The sequence below is a fragment of the Ascaphus truei genome, chromosome 1 (assembly GCF_040206685.1).
Source record: "Ascaphus truei isolate aAscTru1 chromosome 1, aAscTru1.hap1, whole genome shotgun sequence".
Taxonomy (NCBI): Eukaryota; Metazoa; Chordata; class Amphibia; order Anura; family Ascaphidae; genus Ascaphus; species Ascaphus truei.
The window spans coordinates 417,875,766-417,903,054 of NC_134483.1; the positions used below are offsets into that span (position 1 = coordinate 417,875,766).

The window sequence follows — 27,289 nt, forward strand, 5'->3', positions numbered from 1 at the left end:
GGGCTTGCAGGGAAGGAGAGTAAGGGGGCTTGCAGGGAAGGAGTAAGGGGGCTTGCAGGGAAGCAGCAGCGGGGCTGCAAGACGGAGGATTGGAGAATACTTACTTACTCTCCAAGAGCTCCGGCCGGAAAGAATGGCTGCTCGTTGGGGGAGGGCTCATATAGAGCCTGGCCGCGCGCCCACAAAGCTTGGGAGCGCGCGCCAATCAGTTGTCAGGTAGGGAGGTTTTCTTTTCAGCGCGAGCAGGGGAAATTTTCAGCGCGAACGGGGGAAATTTAAAAATAAAACACGTGTGCTGCTTGGGCCAATGTTTACTCGCCTGGGAGTTAAATCCACCCGCCCTGGGCGTGTAAATGTATACAATTGTCGAACACTGTATATATATATATATATATATATAGTGCATGCATCTGGGTGTATATGATTCTGATGTGGGTTTTAGGGATTCTGAAGGTTTAGGGTCTATCACCGTGTATGTATTTGATGTGTGTGTATATGTATATTGCATGCATTTGATATGCTTGAGTGTGTGAATATTGTATATGTATATGTACAGTATATGTATGCATCTGGTGTGTATGTGTGTAGTGCATGTATGTGTATACAAAAAAAAGTGTAAATAGCACACCCAATTTACCACTTTAAGTGCATATAATATAGCTACTATAAATGTGAAATAAAGTGCACAATAGTGCGATATCTATGCAAAAGTTGACAAACAGTGTGAAATAAAAATACTTGGCAGTGTATGTATAGTTAGTGATCACTTTTCATAAACAAAAAAGGTGATATTGCAGGCTTAGCAGTGTAAGTGAAACAATAATAATAAAATATAAGAATAATTACAGCTCTTAAACCCTATCAAGGACTGTTCCAGGTGTTGTTCCAAGTGTGACAATATTCAAAGTTTGGGGGTTCAAAACCGGAAAGAGACAAAAGATACAATATAGTGCAATAATTCTCTAAATAGGTAAGCCGTGTGGAGAGGGATACGTGTACATTCACGTTCCCAAAAGGCAAATAGCTACATCAAATCGTGGCACATCTTTGGTAAAAGCCATGGTATCTGGTTATAAGATGTAGATAATTCTCCTTCCAGGAGTCTTTGTAACACATCTATCCTATCTATCTATCTGACGTTGCTGTTTAGCCGGGACAGTCATGGTTTCTAAGGAACTATCTCGGTGTCCAGACAATTTTTAAAATGTCCCGGTTTTGCTTACAGTATGCGGGGTGGAGTATGCCGGCGGAGGTCGGAGGATGCCGGAGGCAGGGCAGGAAAAGGATGCCAGCGGCAGGTAGGAGGAGGATGCCGGCAGAAGTCAGGGGGAGGTCAGAGGAGGATGCCGGCGGAGGTCGGAGGAGGATGCCGGCAGCAGGGCAGGAATAGGATGCAGGCGGCAGGGTAGGCGGAGGATGCCGGAAGAGGATGCTGGCGGCAGGGTAGAAGGAAGATGCCGGTGGCAAAGTAGGAAGATGCCAGCGGCAGAGTAGAATGAGGATGCAGTAGAGATCAGAGGAGGATGCCAGCGGATGAGTACTTGGCCCATTTCACTGACTCCCCTGCCACTTGCCCCTTTTGTGGCAAGTCAGTGTATCATACCTACTTTACCTGTGCCAGACTGCAGCCCCTCTTATCCACCTTACGGGGCCTTCTCCCACAGTTCTGGCTGAATTTTGCCCCACACCTTTTTATTCTCGGACGCCCAGTGTCGCAGGAGCCTAGAAACCTCCTTGCCAACCTGCTCCTGGCATTGGCAAAGCCTGCCATATAGAAGACCAGAAAGCAGTGTTTGGAAGAATGAACATGGTGGCATTGTGTTCGCCGCCTTCGATGGGACGGTCTCAGAGTTTGACTCCCAGTGGGCGTCCTCTACTCAGTGTCCCCCATCATAGATTATTTTACCTTCACCTGATTTAGGGCACTTTATTTTACAGTCCTGCTTCAAGAACATTTTTAATGGAAATGTTTAAAAGGCTTCGATTTTTCAACAACTCCCAGGCAGTATATATAAACTTAAGCATCTAGGGTTGGACCTGTACTCACAAATAAACATACTGTATGTAAATCAATATAAATGAAAAAACAGCATATATTCAAAAACTGCTTGCGCATTGTCTTGGTTTAATATTATTCACCAGTGGTACAGGAGAAAAAACTCATTTGGTTGAGTTTCCACATTCAGAGGAATATAGAGGCAGACACTTTGCTATACACAGAAAAATGTTTGCTATACACAGAAAATGCTTTGCTATACACAGAAAAATGTTTCAAGGCTCCTGGCCTGTTTGTCGAGCATATTAAACTGAGGCAATTCGTAAGCAGCACATCTGAGTTAGTTCCCCTTACTTTATTTATCACTTTTTTCTGTTTTTGAATATATGGTGTTTTTTTTTTTAAATTATACTAATTTACATGTGTCATTGTGAATGCAGGTCCAACCCTGTTTTTTTTGGGGGGGGGGGGATTACACTATTTTACCAGTGTAATGTTGGTACTGGACCTTTGTACATATGACTTATGAAATACCTGTAGGTGAGTGCAAGTTCTACAACCTTTTTGACAGTATATATAAACTATACATAAATTCTGCATTTGATAGGGACTAGTTAAGTAATTGTACCCAAGTCAGGTATGTTTCCTGTCGAGATTCCATCTTAAATATAAGACATTTCTTAGGAAAGTATTGCAATCTGCTCTAATCAGCCTAAAAAAACCATCTTTCTTTTTTACTACTGCAGTCATATTTCTGCTGTTTTTAGCACATCCACACTTTTAAATTCTGTAGTTGAATTTTGGAGGTTGCTGAAATGTTGCCTCTGTAAAATGGCCGCTGCTACTCACTAATTAAGACAACTGAGGTTGTCATGGCAACAGCTGATAACGGTGAATGAGAAAATATATGAACCCTCAGCTGAACTTTATATTTTTTTAAATTAGAAATAGCTTGACACAATATGAACTATCCTTTTTGTTCGTGTGGGGGGTTGCTGCTTTAAGAGAAAAAAATATATACTGTATATATATATATACAGTATGTAACCCTGCTTCCCCCCCTCCCTATCTCATATAGGGCTCCTTTGGGGATAACTGCTCTGGTTACTACTCTTTGGTTACTACTCTTTGTGTGGTGCTATGTCAGCTCCCATCACTGCACAATATAATCCTCCTGCCCAGTAACCGACACCCAGGCAGAGGTCTGATGAATAAGCAGCTTTGTTGTCACTCTCTCTCCACACTTCTCCTCTTAGTCTCCCGCAGTGCAGAACTTCTGGATGGCACAGGCTCCATCTCTTGGGGCACTCTGTCTGGATATTGTCTAAAAAAATAGATGTTCCAGGGCACTATGGATTTGTCAAAAAAAAAGAGAATTTATTCAATCGTTAAACACAACGTCTCAACCAACTGTGTGGTCTTTTTCAAGTGAATGGAGCCATTAGCAGAATCAATAGGGAATCATCCAGATATTACAGGAGTTAAAATAGGTGCGAAAGAACATAAGATCACATTATACGCAGATGATAGTCTTCTGATAATAACTAACCCACTGGTCTCATTACCAAATACAGGCATACCCCGCTTTAAGGACACTCACTTTAAGTACACTCGTGAGTAAGTACATATCGCCCAATAGGCAAACGGCAGCTCGCGCATGCGCCTGTCAGCACGTCCTGAACAGCAATACCGGCTCCCTACTGGCACCGAAGCTGTGCGCAAGCGGGGAGACTATAGAGCCTGTTACACATGCGTTATTTACATCAGTTATGCACGTATATGATGATTGCAGAACAGTACATTCATCGGTAAATGGAGAAAAGGTAGTGCTTCACTTTAAGTACATTTTCACTTTACATACATGCTCCGGTCCCATTGCGTACGTTAATGCGGGGTATGCCTGTATAATGAGTGTTCTGGGTAGATATAGTTAAGCATCTAATTTTAAAATCAATCTAACAATAACAGAGGCTCTCAATATAAATCTGTCAGCAGAGTTGGCTGCCCAAGTAAAATAACATTTCCCTTTCGAATGGAAGTATAAAATATTTGGGTACAAATATGTCAAGAGTAGAGGACCTGTTCCAGGCCAATTACACCCCATTAGGAAAAGTAATAGAAAATGATTTAAAAAGATGGAATAAGAATATTTTCTCGTGGATAGGTAGAGTTAACTGTATTAAAATGAATATCTTGCCAAGACTTATGTATCTGTTCCAGACTATTCCCGTGAAAGTCCCTAAGCAGTATATTGCTATGCTCCAAAGTAAAATTAATACATTTATTTGGGAATTTAAAAAGCCATGGACTAATATTAAAACACTGCAAAGGCATAAATCGCAAGGTGGACTTGGTCTGCCGTATATCAACAAGTATTATCTTGCTACACAGGTGAATGCTCTTTTTGAATGGTATCATTGTACTAAAAATAAACTTTGGGTGGAAATTGAAAACAATTACTGCAAAAACATAGACACAAATAAGGTTCAATGGCTCAGGAAGATACTATAGATCGACCTAAAGATCTTTATGAACACCCTACTATTGGTGCAGCTCTATGCGCATGGGATGAAATATCCAAAGATGAGAGAGTTTGTACGTTCCCATCCCCTCTCACTCCAATATGTGTGAACTCCGACTTTCCCCCAGGGTTGGACTCTAGAATATTTAAAAAGTGGAGCAGAGTGGGTCTAATTAAACTAGGAGATTTGATGGACATGGGAGAAGTTAGAAGTTTTAAATATTTTCAGGACCAGTTTGATTTTAAAGAAGGAGAAAGATGGTAATATATGCAAATTTTTCAGTATATGAACACCAATTTTTTTTTTTTTAAAAACACGTTGAGGAGGTTGAATTCTTTTGAAACAATGCTGGTATTGTTGGGTGCAAGGGGACACAATATATCGTATATCTACAGAGCAATTTTAGAAATCAAAGCTGAATCTAAGCCAGGGTTTGTATTAGCTTGGGAAAAGGAATTGGGTAAGGAATACTTTGCACTCGAATGGACACAAATGTGGAGTAATGCCAGCTCTTCCTCGATGTCGACGAATATATTGGAAAATGCATATAAGATAATGTACAGGTGGTACTATACACCACAAAAATTGAACGAATGCTATCCATGAACGTCTGATAAGTGCTGGAGAGGGTGTGGGGAGGTGGGTTCAATGCTTCATATCTGGTGGAAGTGTAAGAAAATAAAGTGTTTTTGGGATGGGATAGTGGAGCAGATTTTTAACATTAGCAAGATTAGAATCCCAAATGATCCGAGTATTTTATTGCTAAACAGAGAAGGGGGTCAAAGGACACAGAATTAGGAAATCTCTATTAATACATATGCTGAATGCAGCAAGATGTGCTATCGCTGCCAACTGGAAAAGACTGGACGCTCCCACTATGGGACAGTGGGAATCGAGAGTATGGGAGGTTCTGGGGATGGAACAACTCTCATATATAACCACTGATGCAAGGTTAACATTTGAGCTTCTCTGGCGGCCATGGTCAGAGTTCACTGGTAATAGAATATTAGGAAAAGATGTGAGAGAGGAATCATCTGCCAAAATGGGAATAACAGGGATAAATGGGTTTATTAAACACGGGTTGACTTGTTTTCAGATTTCATTTTAATCGAATTTTGTTTTTTTGTCTCGCGATTGTTTGTCTTTATCATTTAATAATCTATATATGTATAATATAATTGTTATGTTGTATTGTATTGTACTGTAATGCACGGTTGTATAGTGTATTATATTGTGTTATATGTTCACTGTTATAAAAATGTGGATAATAAATGAAGAATTAAAAAAAAAAAAAGAATCATATTTTGAATACGCAAGTGAGACTACTGGCTGCACAGGCTGTGAAAGAACGGGCTGTGAGAGAACGGGCTGTGAGAGAACCTGCAGTCCAACTTCCACAGTGTCCTGGACTTTTTGGGGCCTATGCAGAGAGCAGCGCTAGAATAAATTGGAGAGTTTAAGAAAAAGTAGCTTTAATGGAGAGTTTTTTTCTCCATATGCAGAAATGGGCGAAATCTGCTATTTTTAGCATTACTGCATGTGGAGAATTGTAAATGAGGAGATGCGCGCAGCTGATAGGGAGAAAAAAAAAATCGCGCATTTTTTTTTTGTTTCCCTATAGCCGGCGAGCTCCTGCTTCTTGCCAACTTTAGTTGGCGGAGAAAATTGGAGAAAATCGCGCCAAAAACAGCCGCTAGATGGCGAGCGCGCCTTTCTGAATTCGGATATTTTTCAGACTGGCGAGATGTAGTTTCTCTCCAGCCGCGCGGCGAGATTTTCAAATAGAAAAAAAAAAATGGTGCTTTTTTCCCTAACTCGCCATTTTCAGCTGTTTTTAGCGCGATTTTCTCCGGAAAATGGCGAGATTGCAAATAGCGCTGCTCTCTGCATGAGGCCCTTTGTCTCTGCTAAAGTGTTCATTATACTTTAGAACCAGCAAACCATATGACAATTATTAATGTTTTACTGAGATGCCGGCTATGTGTTTTCTCATACCTTCCTAACATTTCAATGTTATCTAGCTGTAGTATGGATTCTGGCAGTAAACAGTGGTGTTAAAGCAGTAGTCCGCATTCATGGCTATTTTTTTTTTTTAAATATTCAATATTTGATCAATAATATTCTTGCCCTTTCCAACGCAGATTTTATATATCTTTTTTTTAATCTGATGCTTTGTTCAGGAGATAAGCGTTTGAAATATTATGTCTCTGGGAATCCCTCAAAGCCAAGTTGAGTCCAAAAGTTTCCATTCTAACCGCAGAAGCTAGAGATTAAACAAAAATCATGATTTAAAAGCTGCAAAACAAGCGATATCCTACATGTGTTTTTTTCTTTAATAAATCAGTTATGTACTATGAGAAAATACTTGTAGAATTTTTTTTAAACAACTGTGAATGGCATTTTTAATGTATTATAATGTAACAAGCATTTTTTTTTCTATAGCAACCATTTACAAGGTCACATCCTCTTCCTCTTCTGAAACAGGCTCTGTCACACCCCTTTTTGGGCCCTGCCCTCTTTCTAGCAGTGCACCAATTGTATCTAGTGACTGCCTGGTCACACAATCTTCCCATCCGAACTTTGTATCTTTGGTCCTCTTCTACTGCACTGACAGCCATTTAGTGAACCACCGAGCTGAATCTTCGCCGATCGATCACAGGAGAACGGATCGATCAGCAAATTAGCTAGTTAAAAAATAATAATTAAAAAAAAAAAAAACAGCAGCTTGGACTGCTGCTTTAAACACAAAAAAGGTTAAAAATAGAAGAAAGAGCAGAACATGAGGGCAGTATCAGAGGGCAAGATACTAACATTATATGAGTTGGACTTGTATAGATTTCCAGAGGGGGACGGGGGGTTGTTGCTTTAAAAACCTCCCCCAAAAATAACACTTAAATGTGGAGTCATTCCAACAGGGAGAGAGATCTCAGATGCGCTATTAGAGGGTTGGGGTTCATTACTATGCATGCGATCTCAGACGCGCTATTAGACAGGGTTGGGGTTCCTTACAATACATCTGATCACATACTCGCTATTAGAGAGAGTTGGGGTTCCCTATAATGCATCTGATCTCAGACACACTATTAGAGAGGTTTCGGGTTTTGTAGAATTAACATGATGAAATGCACTGACATTATTTCACGGGTGAACGGGCTTATGATGATGAAATTAACAAAAGCCTATCTATCTGTTTGCATCTAAATCCTTCAGCAGCAGAGTGAGAGAGGGCCAGAGAAAAAGAGCGAAAGACAGATACATACATACAGTGTGCGTCTCCTCCTCCTTTACAACCATCCCCCACCCAGAAACCCACTGAGGAGGAGGAGGATGATGAAGAGGATTAGACAAGCAGCAGCTCACACAGCAGCACACAGGAGGAGAGCAGGCTGCATTTCTCTTGCCAAACAGCATCTTGTGATTATTACTGGAAGCTTGAGCATCTCTGCATCCGACCACAGACCCCATCCTCCTGCTTCCTTCCTGCAGTGAGTACACAGACAGCACCTGCCATGACCCTTCCATCCTGCTCCGACCACTTACCCTCCTCCTTCTCTCCAGTTTCTAATCCTTCTTTTCTTCATAAGCTGCTCCTTCCTTCTTTCTCTCCTTACGCTGTTCTTATGCTGCTGCTTTCTTCTCTCCCTGTATTAGACAGTCACACCCATTTCAGAATTTGAAGGGGGTCCTTCACTAAAGAGCGATAGCCATTCACTCAAATGGCTCATGAGAAACGATTATGACAATTGTGCGTCAAGAGCCCCTATATGTGTTCTATAGTCTCCCCACACTACCCATATTTATTTGTCTGTCCTATGCTTCCTTACGTATGTACGTACCATGATCTTTCTATTCTCTAACTTTGCTTTCTCTACCAGTGTTACCTTTCCTTAGTCTCCTGTCTCGTTCCCTTTTATCAGTAATCCCTGCAACTACTGTATACTGTATTCCATTTATCCTTTTGGGCTCCCTCCCCTTAGACTGGTAGCCTAAAGGTGATATTTCAGCCTGTATAAAATATGGTATTATTACCCCAGTACTGTTACTCTGTGCATTGACCCTATTACTACACTTCAGCTCTTTGTATTCAAATATACCCTCTTTGCATGTGTAAAGAGACAGGTAGTCTTTAGGGTATGTGAAGGCCGCAACTTGTATCCCTTTATTTGTTTAACACACCCAACCGCTGCTTTTTTGCTGACAAACCCCCAAGGTGGGATAAGGCTGCTGAGCAACATCGGATACATACCCTGGTGGAGGGTTGCATGGTTATATGTTTCTCTGACTGCCTTGTTCACTAGAACTGCTTCCCTGATACAGAAACAAACATGGCAAATGCTTTACAATATAGCATCACAATATTAACATAACTGCCCGGGGACAGAGAAGCGTCTCCTTACTGCTGTGGCTCTCAACCTTTTATGAACGGTGAAACCCTTTCAAAATGCATTATGACTCCATGGATAAAAGGTTAAAACCGGTATTTCATGTACACAGGGTCTTAAAACAACCTGGGAAATGAGTTTACAGCACCACACGAAGCCTGTGCTGCCAGATTCCTGTGAAGAATTGCAAAGGAAAACTATTTGTTTCATACCCCTCTGGTAGCAAAGGTGATAACGAGGATGTGTACTTCTAACCCCACACAGCTCTTTCTTGCTAAAGAAAATATAAAGTTAACATATTCAGAATAATCCAATGCATTAAATGTTGATTTGTATTAAACCGGCTCCTGCCAGTCCCCAATTCACAGTAATTAGTAACAGATTCGTTGATCAAAGTAGAGGTTTTTCTGTTGCCATTTGGAAGAGATTACTTAGGTACAGGAGTTGGAAGGGGAGGTTGACATCTGTAATATTGAGTGTTTCGGGGGGGTGGGGGGTGTTTTCTAAAACACATACGTTTTTAAACGTCCATGTTTGTAATCTGTTCGCAAAGCAGCATGTTGCAGGTTCCTGTGGCAGAAAAAGATAATAGTATAGCCAGATAGGCTTACCACAGTAAAAATGGTTAATTGGTCCTACTGTCGATATGCAATGGGAGCCAATAACGCCAGCCATGTGCTTGTGCTCTCATAAAAAGCCATGTACAAATAATGTGGATCTGGATTACAGGCCCTGCTAGTGATCCGTGGGGAGAGTTCATAGTGATGCAACGATTCCTGTGTTTATGTGGCTCAGCCTCACTTCCCTTTTGCTTCCATCACAAGTGCTAAAAGCTGCTCTCTTACAGGGCACATACTGCCAGTCATTCTTCCACTGGCCAGCATTGATATAGGACTTATCAGGTGTGCAGCTAGATTCATTTACCTACAAATACATATTGCACAGGATATTGCTCTTTTTTACAGTCCTCTCCCTGCATACACAAGGTTGTGATGTCAGAGCACTGTAACGTGCCAATGAAAAACAGGCATTATTCTATAAACATATGTGCATAAAGCTTACAAGGGATAACTCTTATTTGATAATAAACGTGCCCAAGTAACAATAGAAAGATACAGTGGCTTCCAAACTTTTTCTGGTTAAGGAACCCTAAGTGAAATTCTGCAGAACCCCCAACCCTCTCTAATAGTGTGTCTGAGATCAGATGCATTGTAATGAACCCCAACCCTCTCTAATAGCGCATCTGAGATTAGATGCATTAACCCTCTCTAATAGCGCGTCTGAGATCAGATGCATTGTAAGGAACCCCACCCTCTCTAATAGTGTGTCTGAGAGATGCATTGTGAGGAACCCCAACCCTCTCTAATAGCGCGTCTGAGATCAGATGCATTGTAAATTCTTCTGTATTTGGTACATTTTCAAATGAACAGAATATTGCAGGGAACCCTTTAGGGATGCCCGGGGAACCCAAGGGTTCCGAGAAACCCCGGTTGAAAAACACTGAGATAGAAACATAGAATTTGACGGTAGATAAGAACCACCGTTTCTGCCCATTTTCCTATCTGCTGTGCAACCTCAGTATTTGATCCTTGGCTTTCTTTTTGTATTTAGGATAGTCTTAAATGTATCTTAATACAAACTTGTCTGCCCAGGAACCTGGCTCCAGAACACATACAAAGGTCCAGTCATGCTTTTTTTCCACTGAAATGGAAGATATCATCCACTTCAGGCCTTTAAAAGTCCAGAGATAAAAATCTGGACAAGATGGCCACATTTGGGCAATCTAGTAAGAAAATATTCTAGCGACAGAACGCATTAATCAAATTAATTTATCATAGAAAGGGGGTGTCTCACATTTCACATGTGCTACTGGATTTATTTGCACTGTGCTCTCATACAAAGTGCTCTGTCCACTACATACAGTAAGCACTGCGGATCAAAAGTAGCAGGTACCACTGCTGTGTACACATAGAAAACAATCAGTTGGTAAATAGTTACAAGAATCCAGTGTCTTCTATCTGTATAAAATGATACATCAACCCCTTGGGTGCCAGTAGCCAGCAACACGTTGTTTTTCAGGGCTTTGGGTGGTGGATCATTAAAAAAAAAAAAAACACACACCAAAAATGCAAAAGTGACATTTGAGCGTCATTCTAATGCCCCTTCACTATCTGGGAGGCCTGCATAGGCCATCTGCTAGCAAAGGTGTGAAACTAATGTACAGACCTGATTTTGACTACCATAGACTGTAATGGAATCTCACTGATTTGTTAGGATTTTTCCATGAAAATGCTATTTTGTGGTCCAGAACCCGCAAGTCTCACTTTCAGTCCTTGCAAGTTGACATCTCAAGTTGACAGCAGAAGCAAAAACAGTTACCGTACACTACATTATCTCCTCTGCTAGGCGGATGCTCCCTGCAATCTTAGTCAGGACCAAGTGGAGGTACTGCACCGACACACTTTATTCGAGCAAATACCCGGTATGTACCTGGCAGATACCTGGAATGCACCGCTCCTCACCTCTGACAAGCCCCGTTGCATTTGCCTTCCCAGCCTGGGTTCATGCCTGGCTGATGGGCGGCTGATCTGTTAAATGAGGATGATTAGGATTTAATAGGCTGCAATGCTTCGCGTGTCTACCAGATGGCATAAATTCATGAATTGTAATGCAGTGTATATATATATACTGTGCAGTATTGCAGCCAGCGGGAATAAAATGCTTCAATCCCTGCCTGAAAAATAACTCAATGTACTCGGGCAGAAAACAGTCACAAACCTCAATACACCCGGGTATACCCGAATTCGTGGGACTAGCCAAGCTCGAATAAAGTGTGTCGCCAGTGTAATGCATTGTGCCTCCTCAGGCGCATAATATCTTTCTCTTATTCAAGGCAATTCTTTTAACCTTTACACGCCAGGCCCCAGATGGTAGAGACGGGAGTGGGTTCCACTTCCCTTCAGCCCCATCCCCCCCTGGAAAACAAGCAAGTGCCTAGATGTACCATGTACACCATAAAAAGGCACTGTAAAGGTTAAAGCACCAGAAGCCGGAGTTAAACTCATATAATGTTAGTATCTTGCCCTCTGAGCATGTACTGCGCGTTAGAAATCATGATTTTTCGCTAGCTACTTATGTTACTCAGGTAACATTTAACCCGCACTAGGCTCATAGAGCTCCATTTTAACGTCCCAGGCACTTTTTTCAAATGCTTAAACCTCCTGAACGGAAACTCATATTTTTCAAATAAAACGTTGAAAAGCACAAGAGGAGATCTCTTAATCTATACCAGTGCTTTTTTTCTTAAAGCAAATATAGGTGCCGGTACACGGGGAAAGCACGGGGCCTCTTACCTTCTCCTGTTCATCATCTCTTCCAGCTACCTTGCGTTGTCGTGACATTGCGGCGTCGGATTGCCATGGCAATGTGGCACTGTGTGACATTGCAGGGCCACATTGTCATGACACTGCGACGTTGTAATGGCAACGCGGAATCACAAGGAGAAGATAGCAGAGACGAGGAGCAGGAAGAGAAGGTGAAAGGCACTCAGAAAAAAAAGTACCGGCACATACCGTCACAAAAAAGCCCTGATCTGTACAGTGCATGTACGGCATGGGCTCCTGCTAAATTGTTAGGGGCTGATTGAGCTGGCTCCCTGCACTTCCGTTTCTGGTATCCAGGGCCTGTTCGCACCATCTGATCACCCCAGGAGCGATCACTTGATGCAGAAGTGACAAAGTTCCAGTAACACTCCTACCACTGGTCCCCTGGCATTGTAATTCTTCAAATAATACGATCAGCGCGGACTGGCGCTTCTCTATTTGCAAATGTGTTTCGCTGCACTAATGCAAAGACAAGCTAAGTAAATATTAGCTTTAATTTCTCATTGTGTTTAGAAAATATTTTTACTGCCATTCCGTCACTTGTGTTAATTAATACAGTATTGAAACTAACTTTATATATTGCATTTTAACCATTTTCAAATTACTTTTAATCTTTGATATGCCAACTTCTAATCATCAGATCACAGTGAATTTATGATATTGTATGTTAAACGCAACTGATGCAGATATAACCAAAAAGTCCAAGTGCGTACTTAATTTCCGCCTGTGTACGATTATTACATAGTATAATCAATGTAATCTCTGATTTTTGGATGTTAAACTTCAGCCCTGTGAACTCTTCCGTGGACATCAATTGCCAGGTTATGCCCTGTTCCTCTGGAATTCTCTGGCAGGCACAGGGATTAGGTTCATGTATAAAAGCCCTAATAATTTGGTGTAGACAAAGCAGAAGGTGTCAATGTAAAAGTGACAGATTGTCATCATACTATCCAATATGATATTTGTGTGTAACGCTGTTTCCCCCATCCTCTTGGAGATTCTTCCATTACATGGTGTTTAGTGCTGACTACCTGTTGGCTCACAGGATGCTGAGTGGTCCACTGGTGGTATTGGGGACATCTGGACAGCCTTCTGGGGTACATTACTGGTCTTTATCTCTGTTGGTACAGAGCCTCCATCTGCTTTAGGCTCCAGTAGTATGAAGGCAATCTCCTGCAGAAGAATTACTCCCCGCCCCCCACACCCCCAGACAAATTGCATACTAGGCAGGAGTATGTTAACTGGAACTTCTTTATTCTTCTGTTTCAGCACAGTATAACACAACTGTATCTGCTCAATACAGTTCACACAGGTCTTCAACCTCTGGATGGTCCCTGGACCTCCACCCCAGGCCAAGGGCACCTGAGGTAGTCCTTACTCTTCCCTGACTCTCTAATAGAGCCAGGGAAAAAGGTATCACCCCACTCCCCAAGGGGAATGGACAGTGGGTGCCAATGCCAGATACACCCCTGCGTGAGTACCTGTCTTATTCAGGGGAAGAGACACTGATTAAATTTAGATGTGCAACCTCTTAAGTACAGAGGGGGAAGGTACAAGGTCTGAGCCCAGGACTGGGCAGAACACAGGCCTTGTCCCACCTCCTCCCCGTCACTCAAGGGAGCTGCTTACTGTGGGGAAAACCCTGGATTGGTCCTGACACTTCCTGTACTGTTATCAGGGCTTACATGACTGGTAGCCAAAACCAGGCATGGCTACATGTGTAAGGCTGCGCTTATAGTGCAGGCGCCGGCGCGGCAAAACAAATGCATTGACAAAGCGACGGAGCGACAGTGCTACCAAAAATTTGGTAGTCACTGTTATTTGATTTTTTCGGCGACGGTCTCCCCTTGCGGCCAATCGGGAGCTTCTCCGTGCCTCTGCCCGCCCCTTTTATGACGTCGCTGGCGACTTCGCCCAAAACGAAAGTGCAACTCTAGCGATTGGCGACGGGTGACGTCATCGGTCGCGTCGCTGTCACCAGCACTATAAGCGCGGCCTAAGAAAAATTCAATACAAAACTGCAGATTTGGCTATATTCCATGTAATTGCAGGGGCGGATAGTAAAAATATATATAAATTTTAAACAAATTATAGCGGAGTCTCATGAATATGTTGTTGAGTATGGTTGTGGTTGCAGAATTGAATCAAAGTGGGCACATGCTCTACACACTGGAAAATTGCATGGGATTTTGGACACTTTTGAAAACATTAAATTGATGTGAGGGGGAGAGAGGGAGGAAGAGAGTGTTGAACTACCCCCTAGGCTGCGGCCACGCTAGCGCTGAGCGTGCTGCGCTTGCCGAGTTTAGTTTCGGCAATTCAAATTGTCCCGTCCCCGCTCACACGGTGCACGCACGCTCACCCAAGCTTGGCGCTTGAGTAAACAAAAAAATGTGACTTTCAAGCACGCTCAACTTGCCCGCAACGTCCCCCTGCGCGCGCCTGCAAAATAGCCAGGACACTCGGCGCTCATACTAGAGACAGCTGGTCTCTAGAAAAATCAAATTGAGATGACTTCCATCGATTGCAACCAAGCCGTCGCTCCGTCGCGTCGCGCTTATTATAAGCGCACGCTACGGCGGCAATGCATTTGTTGTGACGCGACGTGGCCGGCACTCTAAGCGCAGCCTTAACTAACAGGCCTTGTAACTCATTGGCAATGTAGGGGTTAAATAATTGGCATGGCACAAAGTTCCCAGCTATGTGATGGGGTGTGATGTAGTCCTCACGCATACATATCCCATCCCTGTGCCATAGAGCTCAGATCTGGAACAATGCTCCTCCCTCCATCAACCCACGAGGGGCGTCCGCGCGCCGTAGCCACGCCCACTCGTAGTTTCTACCCAATCCCCGCATCCCCCTTCTTGCGCGTGCTGCAGTCGCTCCCCCCGCTGGTTGTGTCAGTCATTACTTACCACACCTCACCAGTTTTACTTCCAAACGGCCTGCACCTCGCGCAGGGGAAACACCCGAGCGTTCTAACGACGTCACACACCTAGCCGCGAGCCAGGTAAAAACCGCGCTGCTCCACCTGCCTCATTTCCATTCGATGCGCGCTCCCCTCCTATTCCCGCATTCCTTTCAGCGCACGCGCTGAGGGGGACGCTCGGCGCGAGAGCTTCAGCCTCTCTCCCCCTTCCCATATTAGCTAGATAGTGACGTTATAAATGACAAGTGCGATGTATATGCAGCATCAGCAGCCTCACAGACTGCATAATCTCTTTGCTAACAAAATGTGTAGCTTTCCATTAAAGTGCTTTTTTTTTTAAAAAGAATGAAAAACCTCATATCTGGTTTGGGGTCTGCTCCCCTTTTCCCTACAGAAGCACCTTTGCATATACATAATATATGTATATAATGTGTGTGTTATATAAATGGAGCCACCAAACATCCAAATTAGTGAGATTGTCAGGGTTCTGAACCAAAAAGAAACGTAATTGTAGTGGGAAAGGACAGATTTTCATTGATTAAGTTTAAATCAACACTGATAAAATCATTAAGTTGACATGTTTGTCGGCGTGAGAATATATATCGAGATTTACGTGGCGATGATGATGTCACTCATCGGGTGTCTGTATACACAATCATATAAAGTCGTGCTTTCCACTATGAAACATTTAAGAGACACCGGGTTATTCGTTAAGCTGCGGTAGTGCCGATCGTTCTCTAGAAATAAAGATAGTGCCCCATTGGAGGTTGTCTTGTCTTTTAGGTGTGGTGCTTTCTTGAGGAGGTCATATAAGGGAGGCTGTGAGTCCGGGGCGTACTAGTACAAAGGACTGCATTAAAACTTTGTGCCCCAAGATGTTGCTACCGCGTCATGGGGTTTGGCACTCAAGAGGCCCCATGACGTAAATAAACAATGCCCGTTTTGGTAAGGGAGATCACGTCATGCGCAGGACATGGTCTACACTGATGAGTAACAGAAGGGAGATGACTCCTCTCCTTCCGTCATCAGTGATTAGCTTTACCACCCCTTCGGGTTTTAAGCATGCAATCTCCGGGTTTCATTATGATTTCTCCGGGCAGGGCTGCCGACAGAGGGTATTGAACCGGACTCACCGATATTTGGCCACACCTGGGTTCTCCCCCAATCCCCCTCCGGGTCTGCGCCACAAGCTGGGCCCGCCTTGAAATCGCGGGCCCAGGTAAGGCTGCGCTTATAATGCCTTGCAACGGCGACGCGGCCCCAAAACAAATGCATTGTCGCCGTAGTAAGCGCAACGCGACGGGAGCAACCGCGCAACCAAAAACTTGGTAGCTGGTCAAATTTGATTTTTTTTTTTAGAGGCTGTCGCCACATGTGACAGCCTCTGAACCAATCAATCACCTTGTTGCCAGCGCCGTCGCAGAAAGTTGAATTATAACTTTCGCGGGTGGCGACGGCGACCGGTGACGTCATCCGTCGCCGTCGTGGACACTATACGCGCGGCCTAAGGGTGTGTGGTGTGTGGGGGGATAGCACAAAGAAGCCAAAGCCAAACCAAGTGTAAGCAGCTATCCGAGTTGAAGCACTTATTTGGTTATGAACAGCTCTGTTTTCCCTGTTTGCTTTAGGGGATACCTACTTCGTATTAGTCTTGCTTGGATGAGCTATGCAATGAAGTAATTCTTCTGTGTAGCAGGGGGTTGCCAGTTGCAGGGCAATCATGTATTTAAACAGGGATGTGAAGATGGTAGAGAAACCCCCTGCATAATAGAGGAAAGCAAGCTACCCTGTAGGTAGCCCCCTCATTCTGTATATTTTAACCCTTGGCAATTGGTCAGGGAAAACCAAAATAATGGCAAGTCCACATAGTAACATGAACATATAATTGATTATTAGCTTGGTGTTGTGTTCTTTTGTGCTTGGATAAAATTGAAAATCTTATAGCATTGATGGTTCTGTGATACCCAATTATCCTGGACAAGCTATTTCAATAGCACACCCTCAAACTATATTGCCGTTAAATGATGCAACATATTATTACATTGATAATCCAAACATAAAACACAAATGATTAAAAAGTAAAGAAATAGAAGTGGTGTAAACTGTATATTTGGATTGAGAATATTTGCTTTGACAACACAATCATGGGAAATACAAACACACCTGAACAACTTGAACTTTTAAAAAGTGCATCCTCCAATCAGAAATATTCCTGTAAACAACATTAGTAGTTATGTTAAACTTTTAAAGCTATTTATTCTTAAAAACCTTCCAGTAGTGCAGCTAACCATCTGAAATGTAGTAATTTTTCACCTGACAAATTAGGTCTCACAAATGTATTTTAATCTCAAAATAGCCTTACCATCACGTATTTTGCTTCATTAAAGAAAAATATTTCCCAGGGGAGCAGAGCCCCCTGCCTGCTGGGGCCTGGTGCACACCTAGGGTTGTCCCCCTACCGAGGGAAGTAACATCGGGCCCCGATCTGATCTTCAGATCAAACACTTTTTAAAATAAAGTTCGCAACTCTTACAGTATCAGTGATGGAGCGATTACAATGCAGTCACGTGCTTGCTAGGGTCCTAGAAAATGCTGTGACTGCCGGGACTCAAAGGGTTAAGTAAAAGCAGCAATCCTGCATGCCTATTTTAATGTAATTTTTTTCACTATTGATTCTTGTACAGAATTTGGACACAGGGGCCCTCCAGACTGAATTTTAGCTCAGAGGTACCCCTCCCCCCCGGTAACTGGGTTACCTACCAGTTTAGTTGCCTGTTATTCTTCCCCGATAGGGAAATCAAAATAGCTGGCGTGTTCTGCTAGCCAATAGGAAGTCGCAACATCATCAGGGAGATGACTTTGTGGCTTCCTGTTGGGTGAACGTTCACAGGTCCTGGAAGTAACTATGACAACTAAATCAGTACGCATCTTGGGTATCTGTGGGACCAGGGTCGGATTTCCCATAAGGCTGAGTAGTCTAGAGCGGCAATTTTTTGGGAGGCGTCAATTTTTGGGGGAGGAAATGTGTGTGTGAGTCTTACCTTTTTTCCGGAGCGAGCCCCCTTCTGTACTGTCGCGTCATCATGGTGATCCAACGTTAAATGATGTCACTACGCTAGGGAGGAGGGCCGCCCCGAGCCTACGGGCGGCAAAAACGTAAGCCCGCCACTGTGTGGAGGGTCACTGAAGCTAAAAATAGCTGGTGTTAGCCCCAGAAGGCCCCCCGATTCGAATTATGTAAAATAATCAATATTGATATTCAGCGGGATGGCTGCTTCTAAAGTAACTCAGAACCCGCTGCGGAATATGTTGGCGCTTTACAAAGTAACGATAATAATAATACTCTGGACTACTCATTTTATACTGAGATGTACTCGTATTATTTTGATGGACTTGTTTTTATTATACCTGATTCGCTGATTTTTTGAAGTGAAACTTCTTTAGTGGCACCTCTGATGGGATAAAACTGGATAGATGGGGGGAGAAATGTGAAACGGAAGTGACGTCAAGTAGTGGGCGCCGCTCCGCTCACACCGCCGCTCCTAATCGCCGCCGCACCCCTCACCCTCCCACACACCCCACACCCAGTTGCTCACATATGCGGCGGCAATAGCCGCCGCTCCTAACTGCCGCTGTTCCGCCTCCCGCTGCCATGCCGCGCATGCGCAGTTGTGATGGCACCGCTGACGGACGCCACACATGCGCAGAAGCGGCTGGCAGCGGCGTCGTTCCCCCCACACGCTCCTAACTGACATGGGCGTTCGCGGGCCTCCTGCGCCCGCAGGAAGCGGGGGCACACGGCGCAACCCGCGCGGCACAGGGGCTCGGCGCCGGCTCCTGCTGCTGGAAGAAAGGGTGGGCCGGGCAGCGGACGGGTAATCTCGCCCGCGGCCGGTCACTCATGCCCGTGCCGGGCGCATGTACCCCGCGCGGGGGGGGGTTGCGCAGAATTTGCAGAAGGGGAGGGGGAGAAGTGGTGCGCAATTTTACACCCCGCCCCTGGCTGCAGCAGGACACACACACACTGACCCCCACACAGACCCACACACACATTGACTGACCCAACAGACCTTGACTGACACCCACACACCCCCCCCCACACACACACACCCCCACACACACACTGACTGACCCCCACACTGACTGACCCCCACACAGACCCACACACACACACACACACTGACTGACCCACACACAGACCCCCACACACACACTGACCCCCACACACACTGACTGACCCCCACATAGACCCCCACACACACACTGACTGACTCCCACACAGACCCCACACACACACTGACTGACCCCCCCACACACACACTGACCCCCACACAGACCCCCCACACACACACTGACTGACTCCCACACAGACCCCCACACACACACACTGACCCCCCCACACTGACTGACCCCCACACACACACTGACAGACCCAAACACAGACTCACATACACACACAGACTGACCCCCACACAGACTCACATACACACACAGACTGACCCCCACACACACACTGACTGCCCCCCACACACACACTGACTGCCCCCCACACAGACCCCCACACACACACTGACTGACCAACACACAGACCCCCACACAAACTCACATACACACACTGACTCACATACACACACTGACTCACATACACACACTGACTGACACACATACACACTGACTGACACACATACACACACACACTGACTGACACACATACACACACACACTGACTGACACACATACACACACACTGACTGACACACATACACACACACTGACTGACACACATACACACACACACACACACACACACACACACTGACTGACTGACACAGATACACACACACACACACTGACTGACTGACTGACACACATACACACACACACACTGACTGACACACTTACACAGACTGACACAAACACACACACTGACTGACTGACTTACACATACACTGACTGACAAACATACACACACACACTTACTGACACACATACACACACACACACTGACACACATAGTCACACTTAGTGCAAATAGCTAATACAGGGGATGTGTGCCGAGCACGCGCATTATAAGTCAAATGTATTTGCGTTTTGTCAATGAAATTGTATTTTGATTTTTAATTAAAACATCACCAATACAAATACAATTTCTGTGACAAAAGTCAAAGAAGTTTCACTTACTATGCGTGTGCACAGCACACACAGCTTTTTTTAAGTGGACTAAGTGAGTACACTATTTAACGTAGACTATTTCATATTAATAGGAATCTGTAAAAAAAAAATGAAAAAAAGCTTGATTGTTGCCTAATATAGTAATATAATACTTTTCAGCCTAAAGGAGTAGTGCAGTGTTTAATCTCACAGCATTTGAAGCGGCGGTGGTCCTGGTTCAATGTTAATTTGCCTCTGGCACCAAAATGAGATTGTAAGCTCTACGAGTCAGTTTTCATTAGGTCGCGTCCATGGCGTGTGGCACTGTGCATGTGACTTCACGCGTGCTTGCAGCTGGAGCGATGTGTGCGCGCTAGGTGGACGCGATGAGGAGGCGGGGCGTAAAGTCACGGAGCTGGTTCGCCCTCATCGGGTTGAACTGCTCACGTGACCCGGCCTTCGCGCGACAGAAACAAATGTATTTGTTTCCTCGTGCATCGCGCGCGCTCTAAGGACAGCCTCATAGAGCATTTTGATTGCGCCGCATTTTGATTGCCCCGCGCGTGTGGTTGCTCGCAGAGCTGCAGCGCAATCCGGTGATGTCGCCGGGCGATTTGTGCACAATCGTAGCGGTACTGCAGAGAGACATGGCCAGATGTGATTGGCTAAGAATTTGGGGCCTGTGATTGGTTTGATAGGGATGCGCTGTGATTGGCCTTTCAAATCACATGACACGGCCGTCGCTTGGGAAAAACTATTTCTCATGTCTCCTGAGTAGATTGCACCGTTGCAGTACGTAGCTGTGCAGCTGTCGCAATTGGTATGTGTGTTTACATTTGGCTTGATGTATTTGTTTTTCGGGCTTGCAGCGTCGCGCTACACGTAGCAGCAGGTGATTCTGGCTATAATCACGGCCTACGTCTGAGATTATACCAAGTACTGCAAGGCGACAGCGCTATTCTGTGATGTCACACATCGCTGCCGCCGAGCAGCATCTGGATTATACCGAGGAGTGAGAGCAGAGGAGGCTTGGAGGTGTGGCGGCGGCGTGGCTGTGAGTGGTTTGCCCTCATTGGCTGACCCGCTCACGTGACTCGGCCGTTGCCAGAAACATTTTTTTTCTCAGTCTTTTCCCCAGCCGTCCGCTTTGCAGTACGGTGCGCTGCGACCACCGCTTACGCTATAAGCACCTGCATTAGATTGAAGCTATTTGTTTTGGAGCGGCTACACGCGTTTTGGGATATAATCACATCTTAAGGCTTCACAGAGCTTCTTCACTGATAAAGGCTCAGGAAAGAAGTTGCTAATTTGACTCCTTCGCTGCCAGAGATGTCAGGAATGCAACATGTTGTGATATGTTGACTCACGCACTTGTGGTAGCCGGGGCTGAAGAGGAACTATATTGCACGTGAAGTCCAGAAAATATTATGGGCGCAATTCATTCTGCCCTGGGAACTTTTCCTTTATCAAAATGTTGGTGTTTTGAGCTTTTTGATGCTGCATTCTTGGCAACAAACTATACACATTTCTAGCTGAGCTGTCCTGGTTGTGCATTGGTGCCCTGTGTAATTTAAACAATAATAATAATAATACTTTGTGGAAACGTACTGCTGGAAGTCCTGCGGTGTGTAAATTCTTCTACCTTTTAAGCCTTTGTTCCACGATATGAAACAGTTTATCTCAATATGCAGTTAGATAGGGCAGTCCTTCATGGAAGCGAGAGATAGGAAGTAATGTAGTGCTGTACTCCAACACCAGGCATGATATAATCCCACGAGTCACCCCATGACCCCTAGAGGCAAAGATCATTTAAGATCAACAGCTGGTAGCTGTGTATAAACTGTGATGCTGAGGGTAGCAGTGCTTTGTCATTATAGCAACAGTAATAATAACCACAGGCACCTCATTATGCAGCAGATTTGGAAAGCGTGGCATTGTCCCAATGGGAATAGACACTTTATCATCTATGTGCTTGTAGTTGAGGACACCTCACGTAACATGGCTGGCTTGACAGCTGCAGTTTTTTTTATAATATGAATAGGAGGAAAAGCATGCTTATTTATTTATTTTTGTATTTATAAAATGTTTTACCAGGAAGTAATACATTGAGAGTTACCTCTCGTTTTCAAGTATTTCCTGGGCATAGTTAATATGACAAATAACACATGGTTACAATTACAGTTACATAAGTGAACAGGGTATATACATTATATACAAGACATTGCATGCACAGTTAGAGATAATATATATTATAGGCTTATGTAACAGTTACAGACCAGAATAAAATGTGAGACCGCTTTAGCTTTGAATGAACTTAAATTTAAGCTTAGCACTCTGTGGTGGGTCTGGGCTATTGTGATCTTTAACTCCAAACGGTCCTTGTGCTGGTTCCATCAGGCTGTGAGTTAATAGGGATGCACAAATGTTGCTGCAAAGTGAACAGTGACATAAAGGAACATAGCGCAATACGTCTAAATGATCATGTAATACAATGTCTCTTGCTGGAATCTACTCACACTTTGTGCTGAAGTGTTGGGAAGACCCCTCTATGGGAGACTTGGCTTGTCCTTTAAGAAGTGGTAAGCTTGGCTTGTCTTGAAGTAGTGGCATACCGCTATGTTCACTCAAATGCAGCTCATTGACACCCCATAAATGAAAGAGATATGTACATAGTGTACAATCTTTAACAAATTTAATAAGCACTTCTTACCAAATGCACAATTACAATTTGGCTGAACGGTTGGTGCATTGATAAAATGCCGTCCGCCTCTTGCACAGGATCTGGTCGCCCGCGTCTCCAGCTGAAGATGTGACCAAGAGGTCACTTAACGCGTTAGGTGGAACTAGCTGACGTAGCAGAGCACAGATGGAGGCAGAGGATGAGGCCAACCAGTGACGTCATCAGAGAGAGACACTTTGTCTCCAGCGAGGCTGCGAGAGGAGACAGCATTCTTAGGCTGCGGTCCCAGTAACAGCCTGTGCGCACGGCGTGGCGTGCGCTGTGCGTGTAAGCACCGCCCCTCAATGGGGCTGGGCCCAGTACGCACCGTCACGCTGAAGGTGCAGCCGCGCCGTGCTGCAAGGTTTTTTCCAACTCAATTAAATTTCGTTCAAACCTTGCGACGGAGGCGTGGCCACGCCCCCACCGGCGGTTCACCCAATGAGGGCGAACCAGCCGCGTGACGTAATGGCCACGCCCCGCAAATCCCCGACCACGCCCCCTCCCGTCGCAAACTCCCTCTCCCTGTCAGATCGCGGTTAGCGCTGTGCACGCGCTGCCCCTCCCCCCACGCCGGGCGCGCGTGTCACAGTTATGACTGGGACCGCAGCCTTAGGCTACACTTATAGTGACGGCGAAGCGATGGTGACGTCAGGCTACGGTCGCTGGAAAAATCAAATTGAGATGACTTCCACCAAGCCGTCGCGTCGCGCTTACTATAAGCGCACGCGACTGCGGCAATGCATTTGTTTTGATGCTGTGTCGCCGGCACTATAAGCGCAGCCTAAAACAGGAGGAAAGGTACCTCCCAAAGTAGAGCTCTAGGTTAGTGACACACAATGGCAAATAAATTGATAATCCAAAGTTTTGAAGTCCACAGTAACGATCCAGGTGTTGATCCTAATTAAGCTCCTAAAATGGGCATAAGCCAAAAATATGAAGGGGGTTAGTCAGGGTCGCCCGTGTGGATCAGCCCAGACCCCCAACTTAATGGATTGACAATGTCCTGGAGCTGGATCAAGATATAAATGAAGGTAAGTATAAAAAACTTCTGTACTCACGTGATTGAAGATCTGAATAGGCGTGCACCGGCTCAAAGGAATACATGAGAGGAAACTCCCAGCTGGGAGAAACGCCTTGCACTGCTGCCGTGGAAATCACCAAAGAAGAGCTGATGCTTCTGGGTCAATTAAAAATATATTTATTGTAAACCGGACATATACAAAAAAGCGCAGCCTAACTCCAGCTGGAGATGAGGGCAACCAGAGCCTGTGCAAGCCGCAGACGACATTTTATAAAGGCTCCAACCGATTAGCTAAATTGTGCATTTGGTTGGAAGTGCTTATGAAATTTGTTAACGATTTAACACTATGTGCATATGTCTTTAATTTAAGGTGTTTCAATGAGCTGCATTTGAGTGACCATAGCGTTATGCCACTACTTAAAGACAAACCAAGCTTACCACTTCTTAAAAGACAAGCCAGGCCTCCCATAGAGGGGTGTTCCCAACACTTCAGCATAAAGTGTGAGTAGATTCCAGCATGAGACATTGTATTACATGATCATTTAGACGTATTGCGCTATGTTCCTGTGTTCCTTGCACTATGTAGGTGGACTGGCCAACATCTATTTGCCAGCGTTTGTTTCAATTATTGCACTTTATAATAGGTTTAGCGCTTGGTGTTTGCATTTTGTGGTTCTTTCTTAGATCAGAACATCAGATGAAGCTTTAATTCTAGTTTGATGTCCCTGACATTACTTGAGAGGGAGAGACAATAAACACTGAGGATAAGACAAGCATGGTGTCGTTTGTGAGCTGATACGCAAGCTAAGTTCTACACACAGGATTTTGGGAGAGGAAATAGGAGCCTTAGGGGTTTATTAAAGGAAAGGGTATAGTGCCAATTAGGTGCATTCAACTCAAAAGGACTTTCCGTGGGGTAGTGCCAAATCGGTGCCAACACACTTTGAGTACCATAGAGCTTCCCTGATCCATATTCCTCTGCAAACCTTTTGACGTCTGTTTCAGTCCATCTCTAAGACCCTTTTTTCCAGGGCGTGGTATCTCTGGAATAAATAACGCCTCAGATACTAGTAAGAAAAAAAATGAATCTGTCTACCAAACAAAATCAACCTTTCGGTCCAGTGATGCTGATTGTGGCTTTATTGCACAGTGGGCCAATGTCAGTGACAAACTGCGTGTCATTTCCGCAGAGCACCAGAATGAGGCTTCACTGGGGGTGGCTGTGTCTGGCAGCTCTGCTCATCGGGTTAGCAGCTGCAGACGATGATGAAGATGCTGAAGAGGATTATCTGGACAACACAGAAGAAACTGATACGGAAGAGCACAAAGTTTATTTAGAGGTAACTTTGCCATGGTTTTCTAAACAACGTGCCATATATGCGTCTGCTTCTTCCTACCTCCCTTGCTGGCCAGAGGGCCCCGCAACACGTTAAACATTTACAAAATAATGGAGAAATGCTTGTCCCATGTGTTTTAAAAAGAATATGTCCTTCAGTTAAATGTACCCCTAAGCATGCTATTGTCACTTTTGTCCCAGATGGGAGGGACTTCCCCCAACTGTCCTAGTACCTTTTTAGGCCATGTGCATGCCAGAACATCACGGATATATATGGGGGTGAAATAGTTTTTCATTACATGTATTGTTTTCCCCACAGGGAATCCCCATTTCTGTTATCCAATTTCTAATGGCATCAGCTTGTCAGTAGTTAAGTTCGTTGAAGTTCGGCCAAAAACGGGTTGGAAACTGAATACCTGATTATTAGTAATCAATTGTGACTGTCATTTTTATTTATTTATTTGACATTTTATTTAATACATTTTTTTAAAATTGTTTTTAAAAAAGGTGCACTGCTTTGTAACAAAGATTTAAAAGATTTCTCCAGGAAAAAAAAATACATTGAGAATTATCTCTCGCTTTCAATGATGTCCTGGGGCAGGAAGTAAAGTGACAACATTACAAGTTACAGTTACAAACATGTTTAAAGTAGGAAACAGCCAAAGTCCTAAAGGAACTTAGACAGGAAGTGGATTTGGAGGACTCGGGTAAGTTGTTCAAGCAGTGGGGTGATCGGTACGAAAAGGAAAAGCGCCCAGATTTTTTATTGAACCGTGGGACTACAAGCAGGTTTCTTATATGTTTCTATAAGGTGATAAGTGCTGTTTACAGTGGGGTTGAGAAGCCTGCTCAGATAATTGGGGAACCTGTACAGAAAGTATTTGAAGGTGTACATTGCACCTGGACCCACGGGATAGCCAACCTAGTTCAGCTAACAAATCACAATGGTGGGTGTTGAATAAGACAACATGGCATGTTGAGTTGTAAAGAATGTCTGAAGTTTGCTGATGTGAATTTGGGGTGCTGAAATGTACAATACATGAAAAATTAAATACATTTTATAAATTGCGTGTGTATACCTGAATAAATGTAATCCGTTAAACTTTTTATTGATAAATGTCATTAATAATATTCAAACTATAATGCACTAAAATCATATTATTATGTGTTCTGTAATCTAGAAAGCAGAAAAAGAAGGATATTCAGCGCTCGTGCTGTAGCTGTTAAATGTGGAAAATCCCTTTGCTGCACGTGCATGGAGCGTCTCCCCAAAGGCTCCCACTTCAAGGTGGTCCCCCCTATAAAAGGGGGGAGGGCACCCTGAAAAATAAAGTAAGAAAAATGCACAAATGCGCACCAGGGATTAGATAATGGTAATTTATTTAAAATACACAAACACTGAGGGGATCCAACCCCACCTCAGCTAAAAATGTGATACAGCTCAGACACAGTGACCATATGATATGACCTCTGAGATATATAAACCCTAAACAGTACAACATAAAAGACACAATAAAAATGAATATAATCAGTAAAACAAAAAATAGAAATCCATCTAACGATTCAAAGTGAAACCGCCATAGATTATAAAAAAACTGGCAAGGGGAGACGGACACTTACACTGAGGCAGAAATGCGGGTTCACGGTGTCCGCATAGAGATCCGGATCTCGGCACCGTGAAGCAGGAACACACCGCTTGTGCCTCTCGCAGGCTCCGTCTCAGCTTGTCAGGTGCCGAGATCCGGATCTCTATGCGGACACCGTGAACCCGCATTTCTGCCTCAGTGTAAGTGTCCGTCTCCCCTTGCCAGTTTTTTTATAATCTATGGCGGTTTCACTTTGAATCG

At 44.2% G+C, this 27,289-nt stretch overlaps 1 protein-coding gene and 1 long non-coding RNA gene across 4 annotated transcripts in view; one reads left to right on the top strand and one right to left on the bottom strand.

Annotated features, from left to right (window-relative positions):
* Nucleotides 1-1,896: 1,896 nt before the first annotated feature.
* On the bottom strand, nt 1,897-8,829 carry LOC142503049 (uncharacterized). The gene is made up of 3 exons (XR_012803933.1): nt 8,765-8,829; nt 8,059-8,160; nt 1,897-3,345 (listed from the first exon to the last, which is right to left on the bottom strand). It is a non-coding gene; the product is annotated as an uncharacterized LOC142503049 (long non-coding RNA).
* Nucleotides 7,765-27,289, top strand: part of CLGN (calmegin) — an 84,111-nt gene continuing 64,586 nt past the window's right edge. The window contains exons 1-3 of one of the 3 annotated variants that reach the window (XM_075614917.1): nt 7,765-8,003; nt 24,477-24,607; nt 25,297-25,446. In XM_075614917.1, coding sequence (XP_075471032.1) covers nt 25,306-25,446 — 141 coding nt within the window. In that variant the 5' untranslated portion in view covers nt 7,765-8,003; nt 24,477-24,607; nt 25,297-25,305. Of the gene's footprint in view, nt 8,004-15,147; nt 15,294-24,476; nt 24,608-25,296; nt 25,447-27,289 lie in introns of those variants that run through there. The other 2 variants (XM_075614900.1, XM_075614907.1) reach the window with 2 other exon arrangements.